At 32.5% G+C, this 18,928-nt stretch overlaps 1 protein-coding gene across 3 annotated transcripts; it reads right to left on the bottom strand.

Annotated features, from left to right (window-relative positions):
* Positions 1-46: 46 nt before the first annotated feature.
* On the bottom strand, positions 47-16,105 carry Hyccin (PI4KA lipid kinase complex subunit hyccin). 3 transcript variants are annotated; one of them, XM_023156937.2, is made up of 7 exons: positions 15,744-16,103; positions 15,481-15,645; positions 14,594-14,718; positions 13,593-13,763; positions 6,402-6,622; positions 4,913-5,053; positions 47-3,318 (listed from the first exon to the last, which is right to left on the bottom strand). In XM_023156937.2, exons 1-7 carry the CDS (start codon positions 15,897-15,899, stop codon positions 3,038-3,040), a joined length of 1,260 nt encoding a protein of 419 aa, XP_023012705.2. In that variant the 5' UTR covers positions 15,900-16,103; the 3' UTR covers positions 47-3,037. The 3 variants fall into 3 exon arrangements, with proteins under 3 accessions (XP_023012705.2, XP_023012706.2, XP_074026720.1); XM_074170619.1 differs by having other exon boundaries at positions 3,180-3,318; positions 4,836-5,053; positions 15,744-16,105; XM_023156938.2 differs by lacking the exon at positions 15,481-15,645 and having other exon boundaries at positions 15,744-16,104.
* Positions 16,106-18,928: the final 2,823 nt, after the last annotated feature.

The raw sequence follows: 18,928 nt of genomic DNA, 5'->3' as shown, positions 1-18,928 counted from the left end.
TGAAATGAGAATATTTTTCTTGCTGGCGCTAGGAAAGAAGACGCTAGGAAAGAAGGCGCTACAAGAATCAAAAAGACAAATTTTTATTTTCAAACGAATCAAAACAGGTACCGGCTGGGCCTTTAGGAGCAGAGCGACACTACGCCAATGTAAACTTAAATTAACAGATTTTATAAGCGGTTTTCATGTTGAAACAGAAGTATCGTGTAGGAACCAATAGTAAAAAAGTCACTAGTGTAGCGGATTGCTTTGCTACCGCGTTCAGTATCAACCCTAACACGCCGCAAGCGGCACAGTACATGCTTTCAGCTATACACTGTAAACAAGTGACTGTTCATGATAAGCGCTTGCGCACGTAGATGTTTTGCTATTCCCTCTGAACCCCGCTACGCGCCCACTCCGTTTGTATATGAGCAGAGGCCTTTGGCGCCCCTTAACTCCCGGTGCCCGGATGCACTGCACCCCCAGCACTATAGGTAAAGCCGCCCCCTAAAATACTAGCAAGTACATCGAATCCGTTCTTTTAAATAATACAGATTTTTAAATAATACTACAAAGTTGTACTGTCAAGTCAATTTTTCAAGAAATATGAAAGGTCAACTTTGTTTAGTTAATAATATGCAACCCACTTTTTCTCAGTACAGTATTTAAAAACAATATTATAAAATGGTTTTATTTCCATGAACAATATTTCTAATAAGGAACAATATAGACTGGAAATAATTCTTCTTGAAGTTAAAAAATAAATGCATTAAATGAATTGGGAAGATACTGAATTGCTTTACACCGGAATATAATTTTTTTTCTAAGTCTAAAAAGAAATATATACCCCAAATATTATTATGTCAGACAACACCGGATATGCTATGATTATACAATTATTTTCAATTCACCATTTCTGGACGCGAAATGAATGTACATAATACATCCATCCCTCAGTGGACTTGGAAATGACATCCTTTCATTTGAATTAGATACTCAAAGAAAACTTGAACAACATTAATGCATTATCGACGATAAGGCTCATAGTTATTTTATTGATAGTTGGCTAACTATTTTCAATATAGGTGAACCTTTATATTCTGTCAATTGTTAGTTTTTGATCTTCACTTTCTTTGTGAATTGTATGTGTTTATGTTAATTTTCACTTTACAGTGTGTTATTTGTTTGGTTTTCCTTTTTATGAATAAATATATTATGTAAAGATATTTCAGTCACTTCTTCAATATCCCCTTTTTCTTTTACCAACAAAAATTTTCAATTATTTGTATCCACAATCGTCTTATAGAAAGAACTTCAATATGACTGTGGATACAATCGATACTTGATGTTAGGTATAAATAAAAAGGCAATTGCACTTCAAATCCCCTTCTACTTTCATGAGGTATATTTCAAGGATATCTGAATATCTTTTTGAGAATTGTTATTAAGAACTTTATGTAGGTGTGAAAAAGCAAACTTTTTAATTCACTCCGATAATTTACTGTGAAAATTAAAAGTATTTTTCATATTTGAAAATTTTGCCTATAAAAAAAATAGACAAGAAATTGTAGATACTTATCTTAATGTTGAAGCTAAAATCTGCCTGTCTTCAGAACTGAAAAATATATAATGTAAATTGCAGTTTTTTTTTCGATTCGCTTTTTTATTTTTAAAGTTCTTCGCTAGATGTCAAAGGATATCAGATTTCAAAAAGTCCTTTTGACATAATTCAGAGAAGTTTAAAATTCTAAAGAGATTGATTTCAGCCTATGAAATATTAAGATAAGTATTTGTATAATTTCGTGGCTCTTTTTTTGATTGGCAGAATTATCAAATACAAATTACTGAGAGTTAATCTTTTTTTTAATACTCTGAATTTATACAATAACTTATCGGGGTGAACTGTATGAAAGTTCTATTGCAATTTTTATTTATTTCAGATTGTGTAAGATGAAAATTCTCAAAACTATCAACAAAAAACTCGGATTTCTTCCATGAAAATTACTTTGGTTCAATATTTCTGCAAAATATTCTCCAAGGATGGCTTACAGATTTTCGCTTAGTTTAATAGTTCTAACGATTTCTTATGGTATATTCAATGGATATTTTATAGACGTACCCATCAAGTGTTCATCTGTTGACTGGGTTACTGCCAGGGTCAAGAATTGAATATTACGTGTCATTACAGACCACTGTTAACTGAAAAATCAATAAATACCACTAGCCTAGAGTCTTAAAAACATAACGAAAATGTATAAAAAACATTAATTCAATATTACAATTGAGAATTGATAGTTTATCTACAACACAATGTATTGCTTATTATTTTCATTTTATCATAACTAGTGCCTTGTCAACAAATTCACCTAACATATATAAACAATAACCTAATTTACAAAAATGATTACTTGTTTTATACATAAATAACGTTTTATCCAGTATTCATTGACAAGTCAAAGTTGGGCATTGTTTAGGATTTAATATTTTTCAAAAAAGTACAAGTTTGAGTACTACTACATTCAAAATCTGAAATGATTATATTGTATACTTTTATAGAAAAAATAAGTTATATTTTCAAGTATCCTAAAAGCGATACCTCCAGGTTAGTATTTGGAAATTAGAGGAACATATGTTCATTGTTTTCAAATAGAATATGATCATTTTTTTCTGGAGCGATGAATGCCAAATCAAATTTTACATGAAAATCGTTCATTGATACAATTGTAGTCACATAACTTGTAAATGACGGAACAGAGTACCAGGTGCAGATGGTGAATTAATCATCAACAATTCACCATAATAAAATAGTTTTTGAAAGAGAATCAGACATCTTTGAAAACATATATGCAATTCAATAATCAATAAAGAAAACTACTTTTGATAGTCTAGATCATTGCTGTTTGTACAGAATTTTGAAAATTCTGTAAAATCCATCATTAAAAACTTCAAAAGGCTAACGGATATATCTTCTTCTAAAGTAAACATGATACATGGTATATTTGATTTTCTTACTAACCTAAAAGTATCGTCTGCTAATTTAACTCTCGTTTTAATCTTACACCGCGCTTACATGTACAGAATGATTCACATCGTTGACAAGAGATTCATTCAGTGTATCGCCACTCCCCGTCAGTTCAATCTGCTGTGATTCTCCTAGTTGAGAACTGTTTTTTACCTTGTGTTTTTTGCCTATCCCGGGAATTTTTGGCAAGTGTTTTAGAGCACCCGAGGAACCTTTAGTTTTGGCTTTTTCAACATCTTCTTGCTCTTCAGTAATCGAGTCTAAAGTAGCTTCAGACTGGAGGGGCTGATTCAAATCTTGGATGGGTATGTCATCTGCAGAATTTAAAAATTCACTTCTGAATTAATGTAAAGAAATGTCTGACATTTGAGATGAACCAAAATGCTCGTGTCAGATATCAATATCTATTTGTGTTATTTACATCAAAGCTTACTATAACTCTAGTAATCTCTATAACTATAGTAATCTGTGATTCACATGAACAGAAAACGTTATGAAAGTAAAAAAATGGCGCCACCAAAATTTGATAAGAATACAATCAATATTAATATATATGGTGAATCTATTGATATTGTTGAAGAATATAAATATCTGGGTTTCATAGTTGATAACAATTTGAATCTGAAAAAACACTTTCAATACATCTACAACAAAATTTCTAAAAAAATGTTTTTCTTTACAAGGATAAGTCGTCAACTAACATTTCAATCCAACTTAACAGTTTACCGATCAATAATTCAACCGCATTTTGATTACTGTGCCAGTTTACTTTTTCTGCTTGACGGAAACTGCATATCAATGCTACAAAAACTACAAAACAGAGGTATGCGAATACTGTTAAAGTGCAACAAATATACTCCTATTGCAACAATGATTGACGCGTTGAACTGGTTGACAATAAAAGACAGATTATACTATTTTTCAATGATTTTCATCTTTAAAATACTTACTGGTCAAATAGCACCTTACTTCAATGAATTTATCAGTTTCAACCATCAAATTCATAACTATCCTACAAGAGGTAGCAGTGACCTGTGGGTTTCAAGAACTAGTCTCTCAAGAACAATGAACTCGTTATTTTATAAGGGATTATTGAATTATAATAAACTTCCTATCAACATTAAAAAAAGCAATTCACTCCAACAATTTAAACACTCCCTTATGGAATATATACGATCACAGAATTATTAGATTAAGATCTGCATCTATTGTTTTCTTTTCATTGTCCATTTTCCCACTAGTACATTTTCTTATTTTCGCATGTTATATCTAATACTATATCTAACATCTAATAATATTATATATTTCGTCTAAAATTTTATTTAATATTCACAATCATATTACCATTTGTATATTAGGATGTCTATTTTGAATAAAGATTATTATTATTATTATTATTATTATAAAGCTTTTAAAATTTGATCGCAATTTTTTGTTATTTTACAGAATAATTCATTGGTATATTGGGACATAACTTGTTAACTCATTATGTCAGTGGTGTTCTCTATTTTTCTTGAATAACAGGTAGATGATTTTATGGTATTTTCAAAACGACCTGTAGATTTTAACAGCAGTTGAGTTGTTCAATTTTTGATTAACCTATTGAATTGATAACGATAAGTTGTTTGAATTCAAACATTAAGTATAAAAATTTAAAAAATCAAGTTGATTACATGCAAACAAGCTAACATTGTGAATTACTAACAACTTTATATTCGTTTTCAATTTAGAATCCAGTCTTACTTTGAGAACGAGTAAATTTTGGTCCATCCTAGTCATTAAAAAAAAAAGTCACAAAAAGCGTTATCAACACCACAATCAATAACCCTACCTTCCAATTCGAAATGTACTCTGTTCTAGTTCAAGCTCAAACTCAAATTTTCTTGTCTTCCTTTGGCAATAACTTACCAGGCAGCTTTTTCGTTCGGAAGGAGGCATTAGTTATCATCGATTTGGATATGCTGTGGCTGTGAGAAGGTCTTGGAGCCGCTGATACAGTTGGAGAGTTCTGAAGGAGATTTTTAACAGAGTTGGCAGCTAGCAAAACTTCTATAAAACAACAAAAAAGTACTTTTGTAAAGTTAGTATTACTTGTAAATATGATGTTCATGTGCTAACCCAATTCATCTGTATTGAAACAACACATCTGTATTGAAACAACACATTTTTGCTTCAAGTGACAAACATAAAAAATCAAGGATAGAATAAATTGGTTATCTTTTGTTACAAAGGTAATTGCTGAAACATCAATTTTTAGATCAATTTCGTTATTACCAACTTGAAATGAAATATTTCTAAAAAATTTAGATAGGCGTTTTTTGTCTGATAATATTCTTGGCTTTCACGATAAAATATGTATGAAATATTACATCTACAGTATGCAGACGTAAATTAAAGGAAACCTAAACATTATTGCATAAAATAAACCAAACAAGGAGAAACTTTCACCATCTGTAATATAAATTCAAAATAGCCACATTTTTCACTCGTATTTCTTCATTCATGTCTGCATATCGTGAATTCAATCTTTCATATTTATATTACAGACGATAAAACTTTTCTATTATACATATATGTTCAGTTTATTTCATGCTGTGAGATTCATGTTATAAAAGCCTGATGATGCCCCTATATGTGAGCGATTCTAGAATGAAATAACAATTTAATCTTTTCAAGTATCACAAGTAACAAATGTCATCCTTTTCATACGAACACTTTGAAGAACTGAATTGGAGATGTGATTCAGCTGTGAGTCTGCTTGGTGACTCCGACAGCCTGCTCGGTGATAATTCAGTTTTCTTTTCATCTATGTCTGCATGCCGTAAATCCACTTTTTCATATTTATAATCCATTTGATTAAAATGTGTATGTGTGATGCATTTTTTTCTGGAGAGGGTTTATGAAAAACAGTAAAGGTGACGCCTCTGCAGCAGTAAACAATTTAAAACCACAGTACACTGCTCACCTTTAGGAAGGATCAGATCATATCTAGTATTGTAAACATTTTGTGAGAACCACACCAACCACATCTAAAAGATATTATATGTTTCCAAGTGTTCCCGAAAGATACCGTTTTGAGCGCCCTCCTTTATTTATTTGCTGAAAGTCTTCAATGAAATTATTAACAACAACTTAAAACTATGCATCATTGACCCTATTCTCATTTGTTTTCCCGTGTCAACAAAAAAGTGTGGATAATGATTTGCATCATTTGTTGCTGAAGCTGTTGAAACCTTTCGATACCACGTTTTGATATTTTAATTTCGTAGTGGAAAAACTGATTCAAGAATTGGTTAAACACATGGAAAAATATATTGGTTTTTCATGGGTAAGTATTTTGAAATCTCAAATTCACTTATTCAAAAACACATTTTTCAATGAAAAAATACTGCATTACCTGCAAATGTTTCATAACGAGCTCTGTACATAATATCATGGAGTGCTTGTACTGCAACACCACCACACCGTACTGCAGCATGATATATAATGTGAAGGAGCTCTATCAATAGAGGACTAGAAACAGGAACTCTTGGCCGAACAGTCTGTTGAATACTGGAATCACTTGCAACTGAACTTCTGTTGCTTCCTAAGGTGCTATTGAATCCTTGCATCACTAACCTGAAAATTAACATAAAAATTACATATATTAATTCGAATTTCATTAAGTTTCGAAAACCAGTACCACAATACTGAAGTTTCAATTATATCAATTGATAGTGGCCATATAGAAATTGGTTAGCAAATATGAACCGAATTTTGTTTATTTCAATTTAGTTCTAAGTTTCTCAGTTTTAAACAGAAGAAAATTAATTAATAATTGATTAATTACGGTAAAAAATTCGAGAAACATAACCGCTGAAGAGTTTTTAATGTTCGCAAATATATCAATGAGCAGTAATGAAGATTATCAAAGCGATTGTGACTGATATAATGGCCCAAGATAGTTACACTCTGCATGGAACGAAGGTAAGTCTTTTTTTATGCATTTTTAAAAAATTACTTTTTTATTTCACCATCAACAAATAATGATCCAAAATCAACTGAGGAACCTGTTGGAATGAGAGAATTTGCTTTCACTGAAGTAAATGGTTTGTCTCATATACCACACTCCAATGAATATTTTTAATATTTCAAACTAATTATGAACGATGACTTTATTGGCATATTAGCAGATAAGACAAATCAATATGCTTTCAAAGTTTCTTGTCACAAAGGAGGTTTTGTCTAATGAAGTAGATGGAAATCTAGTTTTTTCAGAAGAAATGCTAAACATTCACAGGTCTAGTTATACCTACTGAAACAATAAAACTGGATAGGTTCCAAAATTATTGGAAAACTGATCCACTGTTTTACGTCAGTCAAAACAGGTTTTCACAAATAATACAATGTTTGCATTTTATTGATGATTCTGATAATGTTGGATACCGTTTGTTCAAGATAAAACCAATTATATATTTTTTCAACATTAAAATGTCGCTTGATGAATCTATGGTGTTTTAAAGGATATAACAGGTTTTTAGATACTCCCAGTTTTTCTGTTTCATTATTATTTGTTATAACTATGAAAATTGTAAATCGAGTATAATAAATAGACTAGACAATAAAATCCCCATAATGAGAAAATAGGTGTACAACAATAAGTTAAACAATTATCTCTTGATTTTCGGCAGAACAACTTGACAAAATAAGTGGTTAATCCGGCGTAAAAAAAATCTAAAACAAGCACTTTTTCCAATCACTAGAAATGAAATACTCTTCTTGACGTGTCTTCTTCATCAAGAAAACTATCTTTTCCATCAAGAAAACGGTTTTCTTCATCTCCTGAAGACGCCAACTTAGACGTGCTGAAACGCACGTCAAGAAGAGTATTGCATTTCTGGTAATTTGGGAAAAGGGCTTGATTTAAACATTTGAAAAGGCAATAAATACAGACTCGTTCGAGTGGTTGTTATTGAGTAACTTTGAAGGAAGTCTCTTAAGGTGAAAAAAAACTTTTCTAATAAAAAATGCAATGGATTGCTTGACATATATGATTTTGTCTATAAAGTGACAATAATTACCACATTGCTTGATAAAGAAAATTAATGTTCGATTGCTGCGGAGTTATATAAAAGATATTACTCAATCAAAACTATATATTATGATTGTTTTAAAAGAAACCCGCTAGTTCTCATTCAGGCTTCAGCAGTTCCGACTATTATTGTTAGATTACTTGAATGTTCCAACATTCTATGGAAATATTAAATTATTACCAACAATTTTTGATTTGCTTAATTCACTCATTTGTACAAGCCTATGTTGAAGATTCTCAATTACTATTTTGGTAACATTTTTATTACTTGCTCTTTCACTGTTCTATTCCTTAGAAAAATTTTTACTCGCTTATTCCTTGAAAACTATTTCATGAATTATGGCAGGCCGGAAGTACTACTTTTTGTTTGATAATACTTTTTACTTTCCTCATCATTGTGTTATGAAGTTCTAAAATAGAAAAAACAACAAATGTAAAAGTCGTATTCGATGCATTCAGTAAATCGCCTCTAGGTGCATCACAATAGTCTTTTAATTTGAAACAAACTTCATCAAGACCTAGTAAATGAGCGTCCCCAAGCTTACCAAAGAATTCTTTTTCGATTCTCCTCTGAAGATCCAATCCAGGATTATAAGTCACAAGTTATTTCCTTTGGTCTATCATTTATTGCTCTCAGAGTGATTTCATAGTTGGTTGCAGACGAGAAAATAAATTTCCCTAAAGCTGAAGTGGTGCTCATTTGTGTGGATGATCGGTTGCAAGACAATACAAGAAGGCTGAACTATTCGCTTCATTATTCAGGTTCATCTATCCAGAAGTTAAATCCCTTTGTTGGAGACGATGATATTCTCCGGGTTGGGGACACTTGCATTATTCAGGTTCATCCATCCAGCCATCTTGTCTCACCACAAAATTTTTCTTTTCTGCTCGACGGGCTATTCATCATGTATTGTCCAAATGTATGTGACCTTTCAGTCAAGCCAGCTACTATGGAACTATACATGAGAAATCTTTGGTCACCCCGAGTTCCTTTCTTCAAAGATGGAGTGGATTATGGGGGTCCCTTTTATGTGACTACATCAAAAGGACGATGAGTTGAATCCCCAAAGGTTTATTTATGTTTTGCTACCAAAGCCATACATTTGGAATTTGTGTGTATAAATTTGTTTGCAGATGATTTAAAGGTGTTCAAATCAATACAAAATATATCAGATGCTCAGGCACTTCAATGTGATTTGGTACAGTTTTCTAGCTGGTGTGACGTCAACCTTTTGCATTTGAATCCAGATAAGTGTCAAAAAATTACTTTCTCAAGGATCAATAATGTATATGATTACTCGTATAAAATCAATGGGAATGATTTAGCAGTAACGGATAAAATAAAAGATTTAGGTGTCGTTTTTGACCCAAAAATGTCATTTAAGTACCAAATAACGGAAGCCTCATCTCGAGCCCGTAAGATGTTAGGCTTTACACTTCGTTCTGCTAGAGACCTAAGTGTCGAATCTATAAAACTGATTTATTGTGCACAAGTGAGATCCATTCTTGAGTATAACTCCATTGTATGGTCACCCTATTATAATGTTGATGTTGAGTTGTTAGAGGGGTGTCAAAACAAATTCTTGAGATATGTTGCTTTTCAGTTAGGATTAAATAGAGGAGAGTATAACTACTCACAGATATTGAACATATTGAACATGAACACCTTAACTCATAGGAGACTTGAAACAGATCTTGTGTTTGTCCACAAAGTATTAAACGGCTATATTGATTCTCCAGAAATAGTTGGGCTTTGTACTACTCTCTCTGTGAATGATAGAAGAACCAGAAATAGTGATATTTTTAAAATTCCTTTTTGTAGAACCAATTATGATCAGAATGAAACAATATGTAGGATATTGAAATCAGCAAATCATTACCAACTTAACCTGGAATTGTTTAATTCATCATTATTATCCTTCAAAAAATCGATTAAAAACATCTGATGTATCTTTAGTTTGTAAGCACATGTACAATTTATAAAAAGATATTTGGAAAAAATTGGCTTGTCCGTTGAAATAAATAAATAAATCTTACACGAATTCACTTGATCTGTGCAGTTAGTTCCTCCTTTGTAAGGGAGTCAGCAGCCTCATTGCCTTCCAGGTCAGTATGGCCAGGAATCCAGACCAGAGACAATCTGTTAAGTCTTTCTATCGAGGAGAGTGGTTTTTGGCAATTTGCTACCAATTTAGACGTTGCTCGGTAGGAGCCAAGAGCTTCTAACGCCGCTTGATTGTCCGAGAATATTTTTATTGACTTGTGTATATGAGGTTGGATTCTTCCAATCTCTCCGCACACAATTCAATACCGTAAATTTCCGCTGAAATACAGTCGCATAAGTTCCTAGGCAGGTTGATATCTTTGTCCCGGGTCTGCGACTGAAAATACCCGCACCGGAAGGTGTTTTTGATCCATCTGTGCACCAACAAGTAACTGCTCTTAATATTTCCTTCTCTCGGAGGATCCAATCCTCTCTACTCGGGAATTTCGTAGTTGACAGTTGGAGGCATAAAGTCAGAGGTCATTTCCAGAATGGTGAGACTTCCAGTGTCAACCAACAGTCTGTTGCAGTCTGCATTAAATTGATTTGTGCAATTTGCAATGTGCACAAGTCTATATGCAGTCCATTTAGCCTCTCTCTCCAGAAAAATGTGGAGAGGAGGTAGATCTAGAAGGATCTCCACGGCCGCTGACGGTGTGGTACTGATGGCCAGACACGTCTGTCTCTGTAAGCCAGGATGCTTCGCCTGGACCGTTTTCTGTAAAGCATTCGACCACCAGGCAATTGCACCATAAGAGATCATTGGTCTGACAATCATCACATAAATCCAATGGATTTGTTTGGGACCTAAACCCCAAGTTTTACCACAAATCCTTCGACATGTCCAAAAGGACAGTCTGGCTTTATGTAAAACTTTTTCAACTTTTTCAAAGAGCGTTCTTTGCACAAAAGCTCATGTACGATGCATAACAAATATTGTAGAAAGTTCTTTAAAAAATATAATATTTTAACTATTGTATCAGTATATATATTTGAAATGTGTGTATATGTGTTTGAAAATAAATCAAATTTTACATTAAATAAGAGTATTCACCTCCACAATACGAGAATCAACAATTTTTAAATGTATCTTATATGTCTATTGGTTTTTAAAATAGGAATATTAACAGGAAGAAACTACTGTGAGTAATTTAATTAAGAACTCATTATTTCTTGTAAAATTGAAACGATAATAACTGTACAAGTTTTGTGGGAGGTATGTTTATGAAAATTCATTGTTACAGAGCCCTGAAGAAGAATTGAATTGAATTCGAAACGTTGGCAAGAAAACAATTGTTTTTTTAAGAAAAAATTGATCCTGTTACCCAACCAACCTTTCTTCAGAAAAATTATTTTGGACATCAGAAATTTACATCCAACCGTTTTCAGAGATTGCGCTTATTGTGGAACGTGCGGCAAGCAGCTTCATCGGACCAGAACCTGTCATTGACATCGCTTTAGGCTTTGCCAAACAAAGATTGAACACCTGGATGGCAAGAAGATTTATGGACTTCTGGCAGAGTCTTCCAGGATTGGTTCACTCTAAGGCGTCACAGTAGGGATGAACTACGATGTCTAACAGGCCTTCACTATATATAACACAATCATTCTGCCTCATTTCGAATATTGTAGTACATTACTATATGGGTGTGAGACTCAATGATGCAGAACATCAGTAGTCTTAAACCTTAACATTCATTATCATGTATCAGTATGTTTTAAATTGTTAGTATAGTCTTATCTAAGTTAGTAAACTTTGAATTTTGTTTCCTTTTCTATTTTATTTCTCAACATTGTTAGGTTACAGTCATATATACGACTCTAGTTATTAGTTATTATTATTGTTGTTTAAGGACATATTATTATTGTTTACTGATTTATTATTATTATTGTATATTATTATTGTATGTATATTAAGATTTCCTAAATAAACGTATTCATTCATTCATTTATTCTTACAGGTCACTGTCATTTGATTCATCATATGCAGAGACTCGGACTGTCGGAAGACAGTGTGTGTCGCCTCTGTTTGGAAAATGATGAAATAACAGAGCATATACTTTGTGCCTGCCCCGCTGGGGACCGAATCGGGTTTTTAGAATTCGGCAGAGCCGTACTCTTACCATGTGACCTGAAAGACCTCTCACCATATAAACCAATCAGTTTCGTTAAGAAACTGAGTTTATTTAGTCGAGTGTGAATAGGTGTGAGCCACAATAAACCATTGCGGGTTACGGTGGAGGGTCGAATAGACCCACTCACTTTGGACCTAACCTAACCAAACCTATTGTGGTCCGCTGTCTATCATAACGAGGTATTTGTAACCATATAAAAGAATACAAATAATGGGTGAGCGAATCTCCATCAGTTTCTGAATAAATTCACAATATTTCATCAACTCGACCATGCGGTGATAACTGATTTTAGGTGTGACCCTCGACAAGCCAGCTTCCACACATGGACCTAAGCAATGAGACTGTTCTCGTTTCCCGGACTACCATACTGTTCTTCACGCAACATAGAAATATTTTAATTTTCATGACTTCTTCTAACATGTTCGTTTCTACGCGAAAAGTTTTTTTGTGGCTGCCATATGCAGCCACAAATGTCAATCGAAAATGATGACATTTCGCATGCCCCCTATATAGTTGTCCTGACCCCATCTACCACGCTGTCAAAGTCACTCTTCTGTAATCTGGGTATTGAAGAATATACTTTGCCAATCAAAGATCAATTTTGCCCACCCAAAATTTACCGCACTATAGAACACAAAACCAGACCTCTGAATTACGGAACCCCCTCTCCACTGAGCAAGGGTGTTTATTCATCCAACCTCGTAATGTTTGATTTTCTTTAATATATATTAAAGAGTTAAACATTACATTCTTGCAAATTTTGTCAAACATTGATATCTTGCTTCGTTAAAAAGTTAAGATGGGCGAGTTATTTACGTCTGCATTGTATTTATTTTCATCAATATATTTGTATCTACTATGGCAACTTACAAACATCAGATGTCAAGTATATTTCTGTATATTAAACGACTAGGGTTTCAACCTAAGGTTTCAGTATTCTCATCAATGATCATTATGTAGTTTAATAATCAACATATTAATATTTAGTTAAACTATGCTTTATAAATGAACACCACACAAATTATTTGCACAGGGATATATAAATAATCATTGTGAAAAACATAGGAATAGGAGACTCCTGTTCGATAAAGATTCTCGTCTCAACTGACAGGTTGGTTATTTTTATTTTGCTTTCACTTTTATTTTTTCGTTTTTTATTCAATATGTCTTCGTAGAATATGATTAGTAACTGATGTTTGTTGGTATGTTACATTATATTTATATCAAGATGTATGATTTCAAATGATTTCCTTTCTAGTTACTTAACCTTAAAGTTTTCATGTTACATACACAATAAATATCTTGATTTACTTTTAATTAGATTCAAAATATTCTCACCTAGATATTCCTCTACAAGTCTGTTCAACACCTTGCTCCATCACATTAGCTAATTGTTGGTTGTATAGAAATATTAGGGCAGTTGCCACTCTCTGTCTATTCTGGGCATTTAGACACTCAACCTGAGGCAGTGGCCCCCAACTCACTAGTTTGGTGTTGCACTCCTCCCATCTAGATGGTTGAAAATAGTTAACTTGAATCAATTATAAGATATATTCCTTTTGCATTGTCAAATTTCAACTCAACATTATCTACATTACTGAATATACGATTCATTTATAACGGCACTCATTAAGTTATATTGTGATGCTTGCCTTGTCTAATGGGTATTATGAATAAGTTATAATAATGAATATGAAAAAAACATTTCCAACTCATCTGAACATTACAGGTAATCCCATATTGTATCCAGTGTAGCAATATCAATTATATCTCTTCATTACCAAATGAAGGTTTATATAGAACTATATCTGGTACATCATGGTTATTAAGGATATAAAAAAAAATTGTGTCAAATATTCGCCAATGATTCTACTTATTTTTCTTCTCCATGCAGAATAATTCTATGGAATGTGCCGCAATGATACTCACAAGGTCTGTTGAAAAAAAATAAGGTGAATGTTCAAATTTCGCGAGCTAGATGCGACTTTTTCCTGTTACCATGATTGAAGAGACCAATAAAACGAAGGTGTTTTGCGACCAATAAAACGAAGATCATACCAAAACTTGCATTTCAAAACTGCTCCGAAGATTGAAAAAAACGCTAGCACAAGTGTATTATATCTGAGGGAGACTACTTTGAAGATGAAGATTGATGAATAAATAAATATTTTCTGGAAAAAATGAAAATTCACCTTATTTTTTGAACAGATCTTGTAAAATAGAAGTTTCACCTGTTTACAATAAAATATACTGTTTCCATACCGCTATATAGATTATTTTTAGTGAATTTAAATTTTCTAATCAACAGAGGATATAATAAACACAATCATAATTCTTACCTCCTCAGAGAATTTTCTGCGATAAAAGCAGGTTCCAAATTGCTGGAATCATGGAAAATGGAAGACTGTGCGATACTGGGTATCCTGAATGAGAGAGTTCGAGGCTGACCCTTGGAATCAATCACCTTAAAAGTTGAATTGGACCAATCATAAAAAATTTTTTAGAACACTCTTTTTCTTGAGGTAAATGAACATTTTTAAACCGGATAAAATATAACCAATTCACTGGTAAATATGTATTATATTGAATGAGAGAGAGAGAGACACATCAAGAAGAGTAGTTCGACCACGCCACTGAAGATGATTGATTGCAGTAGTTGCAGTAGAAAAGTTTGGGGATTATAACCAAATACCACTGCAAAACCCGAAAGCCAATCAAAACATTGACGCCAGCCATGAAAGCTTACATTCCTTTAACTTATAAATATTGTTATAGGTATAGAAATGTATAAAATACATATAATTTAACTGAACAAATACCATATAAACACGAAAATAAGAAATACACAGAGAAGTGATTAACTACAAATACCAAGCCAGTAAATGGCGGTTCGTTAAAATCTCTTAAGATTCAAGAGAATTATCAAGATACACCTGAATTGTACAATAGGCCCTATCGACAAGTAGCATTTTAACTACTTTTCTGAATTTGTTGAAAACTGTTATTTCAACAGTATGATGCCTCTGAATTTAATTGAGTCCTTAACTAGGGAGCTTGCAGGAATATGTTGCTGTTGTGACTACAAGTATTATATGAAAAAAGGGAGGTTGCACAAAACAAATAATCTATTAAACAGATAGTTTCGAGAGTTCATTTCAAAATATTTTCTAACATTTTTCAATATATTCCATAATCAAATTCAATTAGAATATTAACTTTCACTCACCTCAAGATTGTATAAACTAACCAACAAAGTTTGAACAGCAGAATATGACTTGTCTGAAAGATGCAAAAACACAAGTATAGGAATGAATTGGATAGTAAACCTTCTCAAATTAATTTCCCCTGAGCGATAAAAGTTCAATAATTGTTGACATATTCCATCAATCAACTACAACAAAAAACCTTGAATTATTATCTTATGCTACGAAGTACAGGGTTCATATCTTGATATAATTATAAACTGATGTTACTTAAAACATAACTTACATTATCAGATTTGAACTTTTGGGGCTCCGATAGAACACTATACAGGGCCATCATAACCTCATGATTATGTTCTTGTTCAATGGAATACATGTGTATTTCACTCTCAGTTAAGGACTCAAATTCATCTAACCAGTCTAGGACAAGGATATCTGCCATTATCACTATGTAATGGAAGTAAATCGCTCAAATAAGGTTATATTGTTGCCACTTATTGGATGGGTAAACTGAAAACAAGTGCTACATATACATCATCTGAATGATTTTTAACTTTTACACATTTCAAATTTAGAAAACATAACTTTTCAGACTTTAAGCTTATCACAAAAATAAATTGTCATTAAGTCAAAACAAATAATTGTCAAATTTTGAAACTTCAATGTTGCCAGCTTTCTGAGTGCCTACCCACCACAGTACCCACAGAACTTTTTATGTTATCTTATGACACGTGTTAGGAATCACACGTTAAAAGGTAAGACCTCGTTAGTCATTAGCTCGCACAAGTTTCTCAACTTCTGGGAGTTGTCTTTCGTATGGAGGCGACAGCTGATTAACGGAAAAACAGATTTTAAACAGATTTTTTAAACAGACACATGATATCAGTTCATGAGTTCTGTGAGTTTGGTCTACTGTAACCACAAGGAAGCAAAGACAAAAATAAATCGAAGGAAAAGACATCTGTGAATGAATACGTTATGAATTTACATTAAGTATCGATCGATTCTATCACATATTTTAAAAAAGCCCCTACGGGTTTTTGTGGCCATTTGGTATTACACATTGATTTTACGGTGTGCTATAAACATTTGGTTTTTCAACTAATGTATCAAAATTGCAGTATACCGCAAATTCACCGCACTGAAGACAAATAACAGAAGTAGAGCAGCTCAGGAAGGAATCAATCACGGAAGAACGAAATGGATAGAAGTAGTAAGGAAATTTCAATATTGTAGGAGGGATATCTTGAATGTTTATCTGAAGGTAATACACTCTGAATTATTAACTAGATTTCATTATATTATTGTAAATCATGCCCGAAAGGAAATAACGCCGGCAGCCACTGGTAACCATAAACCAAACGTGACGTAGCTGAGAGGGTGGGAATATCAAATGTTACCTGCCGCTCGAGAAGCAGCAAGAAACATGCTACCAATGTCTATGAAACTTCGGCGAAATTCTACGATGTTCCATTGCGATGTTTAAACGCTAGCTGCAAGCGTATTCGGACAGTCAAGTACACAGTGAAGTGGACGTTACAGCGCGGTACGTGAATAAGTTATCTAGTAAGGCGTATACTAGTATACATCTAGTATACATTCAAATAATAGTTGAAAGTTTTTTAGTTGAAGTGTTTGTTGTATTTCAAGTGAAATAAAGTTAAGTTTGATCATTCAGTGTAGTCAATTATTCGGCAACCCACGGGTTGACGAATAACTCATAAAAAAAATTCTGATACAAAAAAAACGACTTGAACCATTAATTCACCTTCCAATGCTATCACAGGAAACAATTTTTGAACTGCTCAATTTTTTGGCAGTCATATCAATAAATAATATCTTTTAAAATCATTTTCTCGCTTACTGGGTAATTCAGGTGGCCAACCAAAGTTTATTTTTTAAAATAGTATATGAATATGTTATTCGATTCCATATTTTTTTAGCTCTCTAAGGAATTTTTGTTTTTGAATTTCCATCGTGGCATTGCCAAGTTATTTTAGAAAAACCTATTTTGCAGACAATATTTTTTTAATTCACCACCCGCATGTCTACAGCAATTAGGTGGATTTTTTTAGGAATAGTTAGTCAACATTACTCTGATAATTCCTGGAATATCAACTTTTGGAAACAATATATAGGGTGCTCGGTAAAACCGGTCAAATTTTATTTATTTTAAAACAGACATAATTCAACTTTTTCAAATGGAACACCTTGTATTTTTTCATTTGTATGAAATGAATGTTTCAGCATTTCACTACATTTTTTATTAGAGGTATGTATTCTATACGAAAAACTGATATTTTATAAATTGATGAATGTAGCCGTTAATACGTGGTAGGAAATCATAATGAAGAAAAGAGAATTGAATGTCCATAGAGACAGTCTGGCTTTGTGTAAAACTTTTTCCAAGTATTTGTGACTAACGTTACCGCAGTTTCGTCCTATAAGGACATTTTCAAACTTTAAATGTTCAAATGAATTTTTTATGGTTACAACAATTTGTGATGCACTGTTTGGAACCTTTGGTGTAGTAATGGATATTACTGGAGTTTTTTCCCAACACCAAACCGTTATTTTAACACCTCAACACGTGTTTCGATCACCAAGTGATCATCTTCAAGAGGAAGATCAAACTAATCATACTTACAAAGCCATCCTTATTTATATCATAGATACCTGTTCTAGGTACCTGCGTCTTGAGTGTCTTATTAAATTAATTTTACAATATTGTCTTATCTACTAATCTCAAATTAATTTTACAATGTGTCCTTATGTAATAGCCAGGTAAATTTGATAATTGAAATATTATAAGCTAAATAAAAAAATTTTTTCACCATATTGTCTTATCTACTAATCTCAAATTAATTTTACAATGTGTCCTTATGTAATAGCCAGGTAAATTTGATAATTGAAATATTATAAGCTGAATAAAAAATTTTTTCACAATATTGCCTTATCTTCTAGTCTCAAATTAATTTTACAATGTGTCCCTGTGTAGTAGTTAGATGAATATAATGATTAAAATATTATGAGCTATATTAAATCAATTTCACAATGTGTCCTTATGTAATAGTCAGGTATACTATTAGGTATTAGTCCACCATCATTATTCATAATATTATTATGTTTACTTATTTCTACACTATTATAGGCATCTAGATGCCTGTTGTTGTTAACTTGTCTAACTAATCTCAATGAACTGAAGTCTATGGAATGGTTTTGTTGCAAAATATGATGGGTGACTGCTGATTTTCCTTATATCTTATTTCAATAGATCTTTTTGTTTGTCCATAATATTTTGCATCGCAGTCCTTACATTTAATTTCGCAAATTCCAGACTTTTCCGAATTCTCGATTTTGTCTTTTGGGCTTCCTAAAAGGCTCTGTAGTGTATGACTTGTTTTAAAAACCACCTTCATACCTAGTTCCTTGAAAATATTTCCAAATATTTCGTGTATTGAAGGTATATTT

This window comes from Leptinotarsa decemlineata, unplaced genomic scaffold, assembly GCF_025532065.1.
Source record: "Leptinotarsa decemlineata unplaced genomic scaffold, Ldec_3_MD MMD2_P_RNA_scaffold_9, whole genome shotgun sequence".
NCBI classification, from domain to species: domain Eukaryota; kingdom Metazoa; phylum Arthropoda; class Insecta; order Coleoptera; family Chrysomelidae; genus Leptinotarsa; species Leptinotarsa decemlineata.
Note: the sequence above shows the minus strand (reverse complement) of the source record. Positions and strands in the feature narration are given on the sequence as shown.

What these genes read in the sequence shown, in the direction of transcription:
- Hyccin (XM_023156937.2), bottom strand. Translation starts at nt 15,899, where the DNA reads ATGGCAGATATCCTTGTCCTAGACTGGTTAGATGAATTTGAGTCCTTA. An exon ending in AAAAGTTCAAATCTGATAAT is followed by an intron (nt 15,646 to 15,743) that starts GTAAGTTATGTT and finishes TTTTTGTTGTAG; the next exon opens with TTGATTGATGGAATATGTCA. An exon ending in ACTTGTAGAGGAATATCTAG is followed by an intron (nt 6,623 to 13,592) that starts GTGAGAATATTT and finishes GTTAATTTTCAG; the next exon opens with GTTAGTGATGCAAGGATTCA.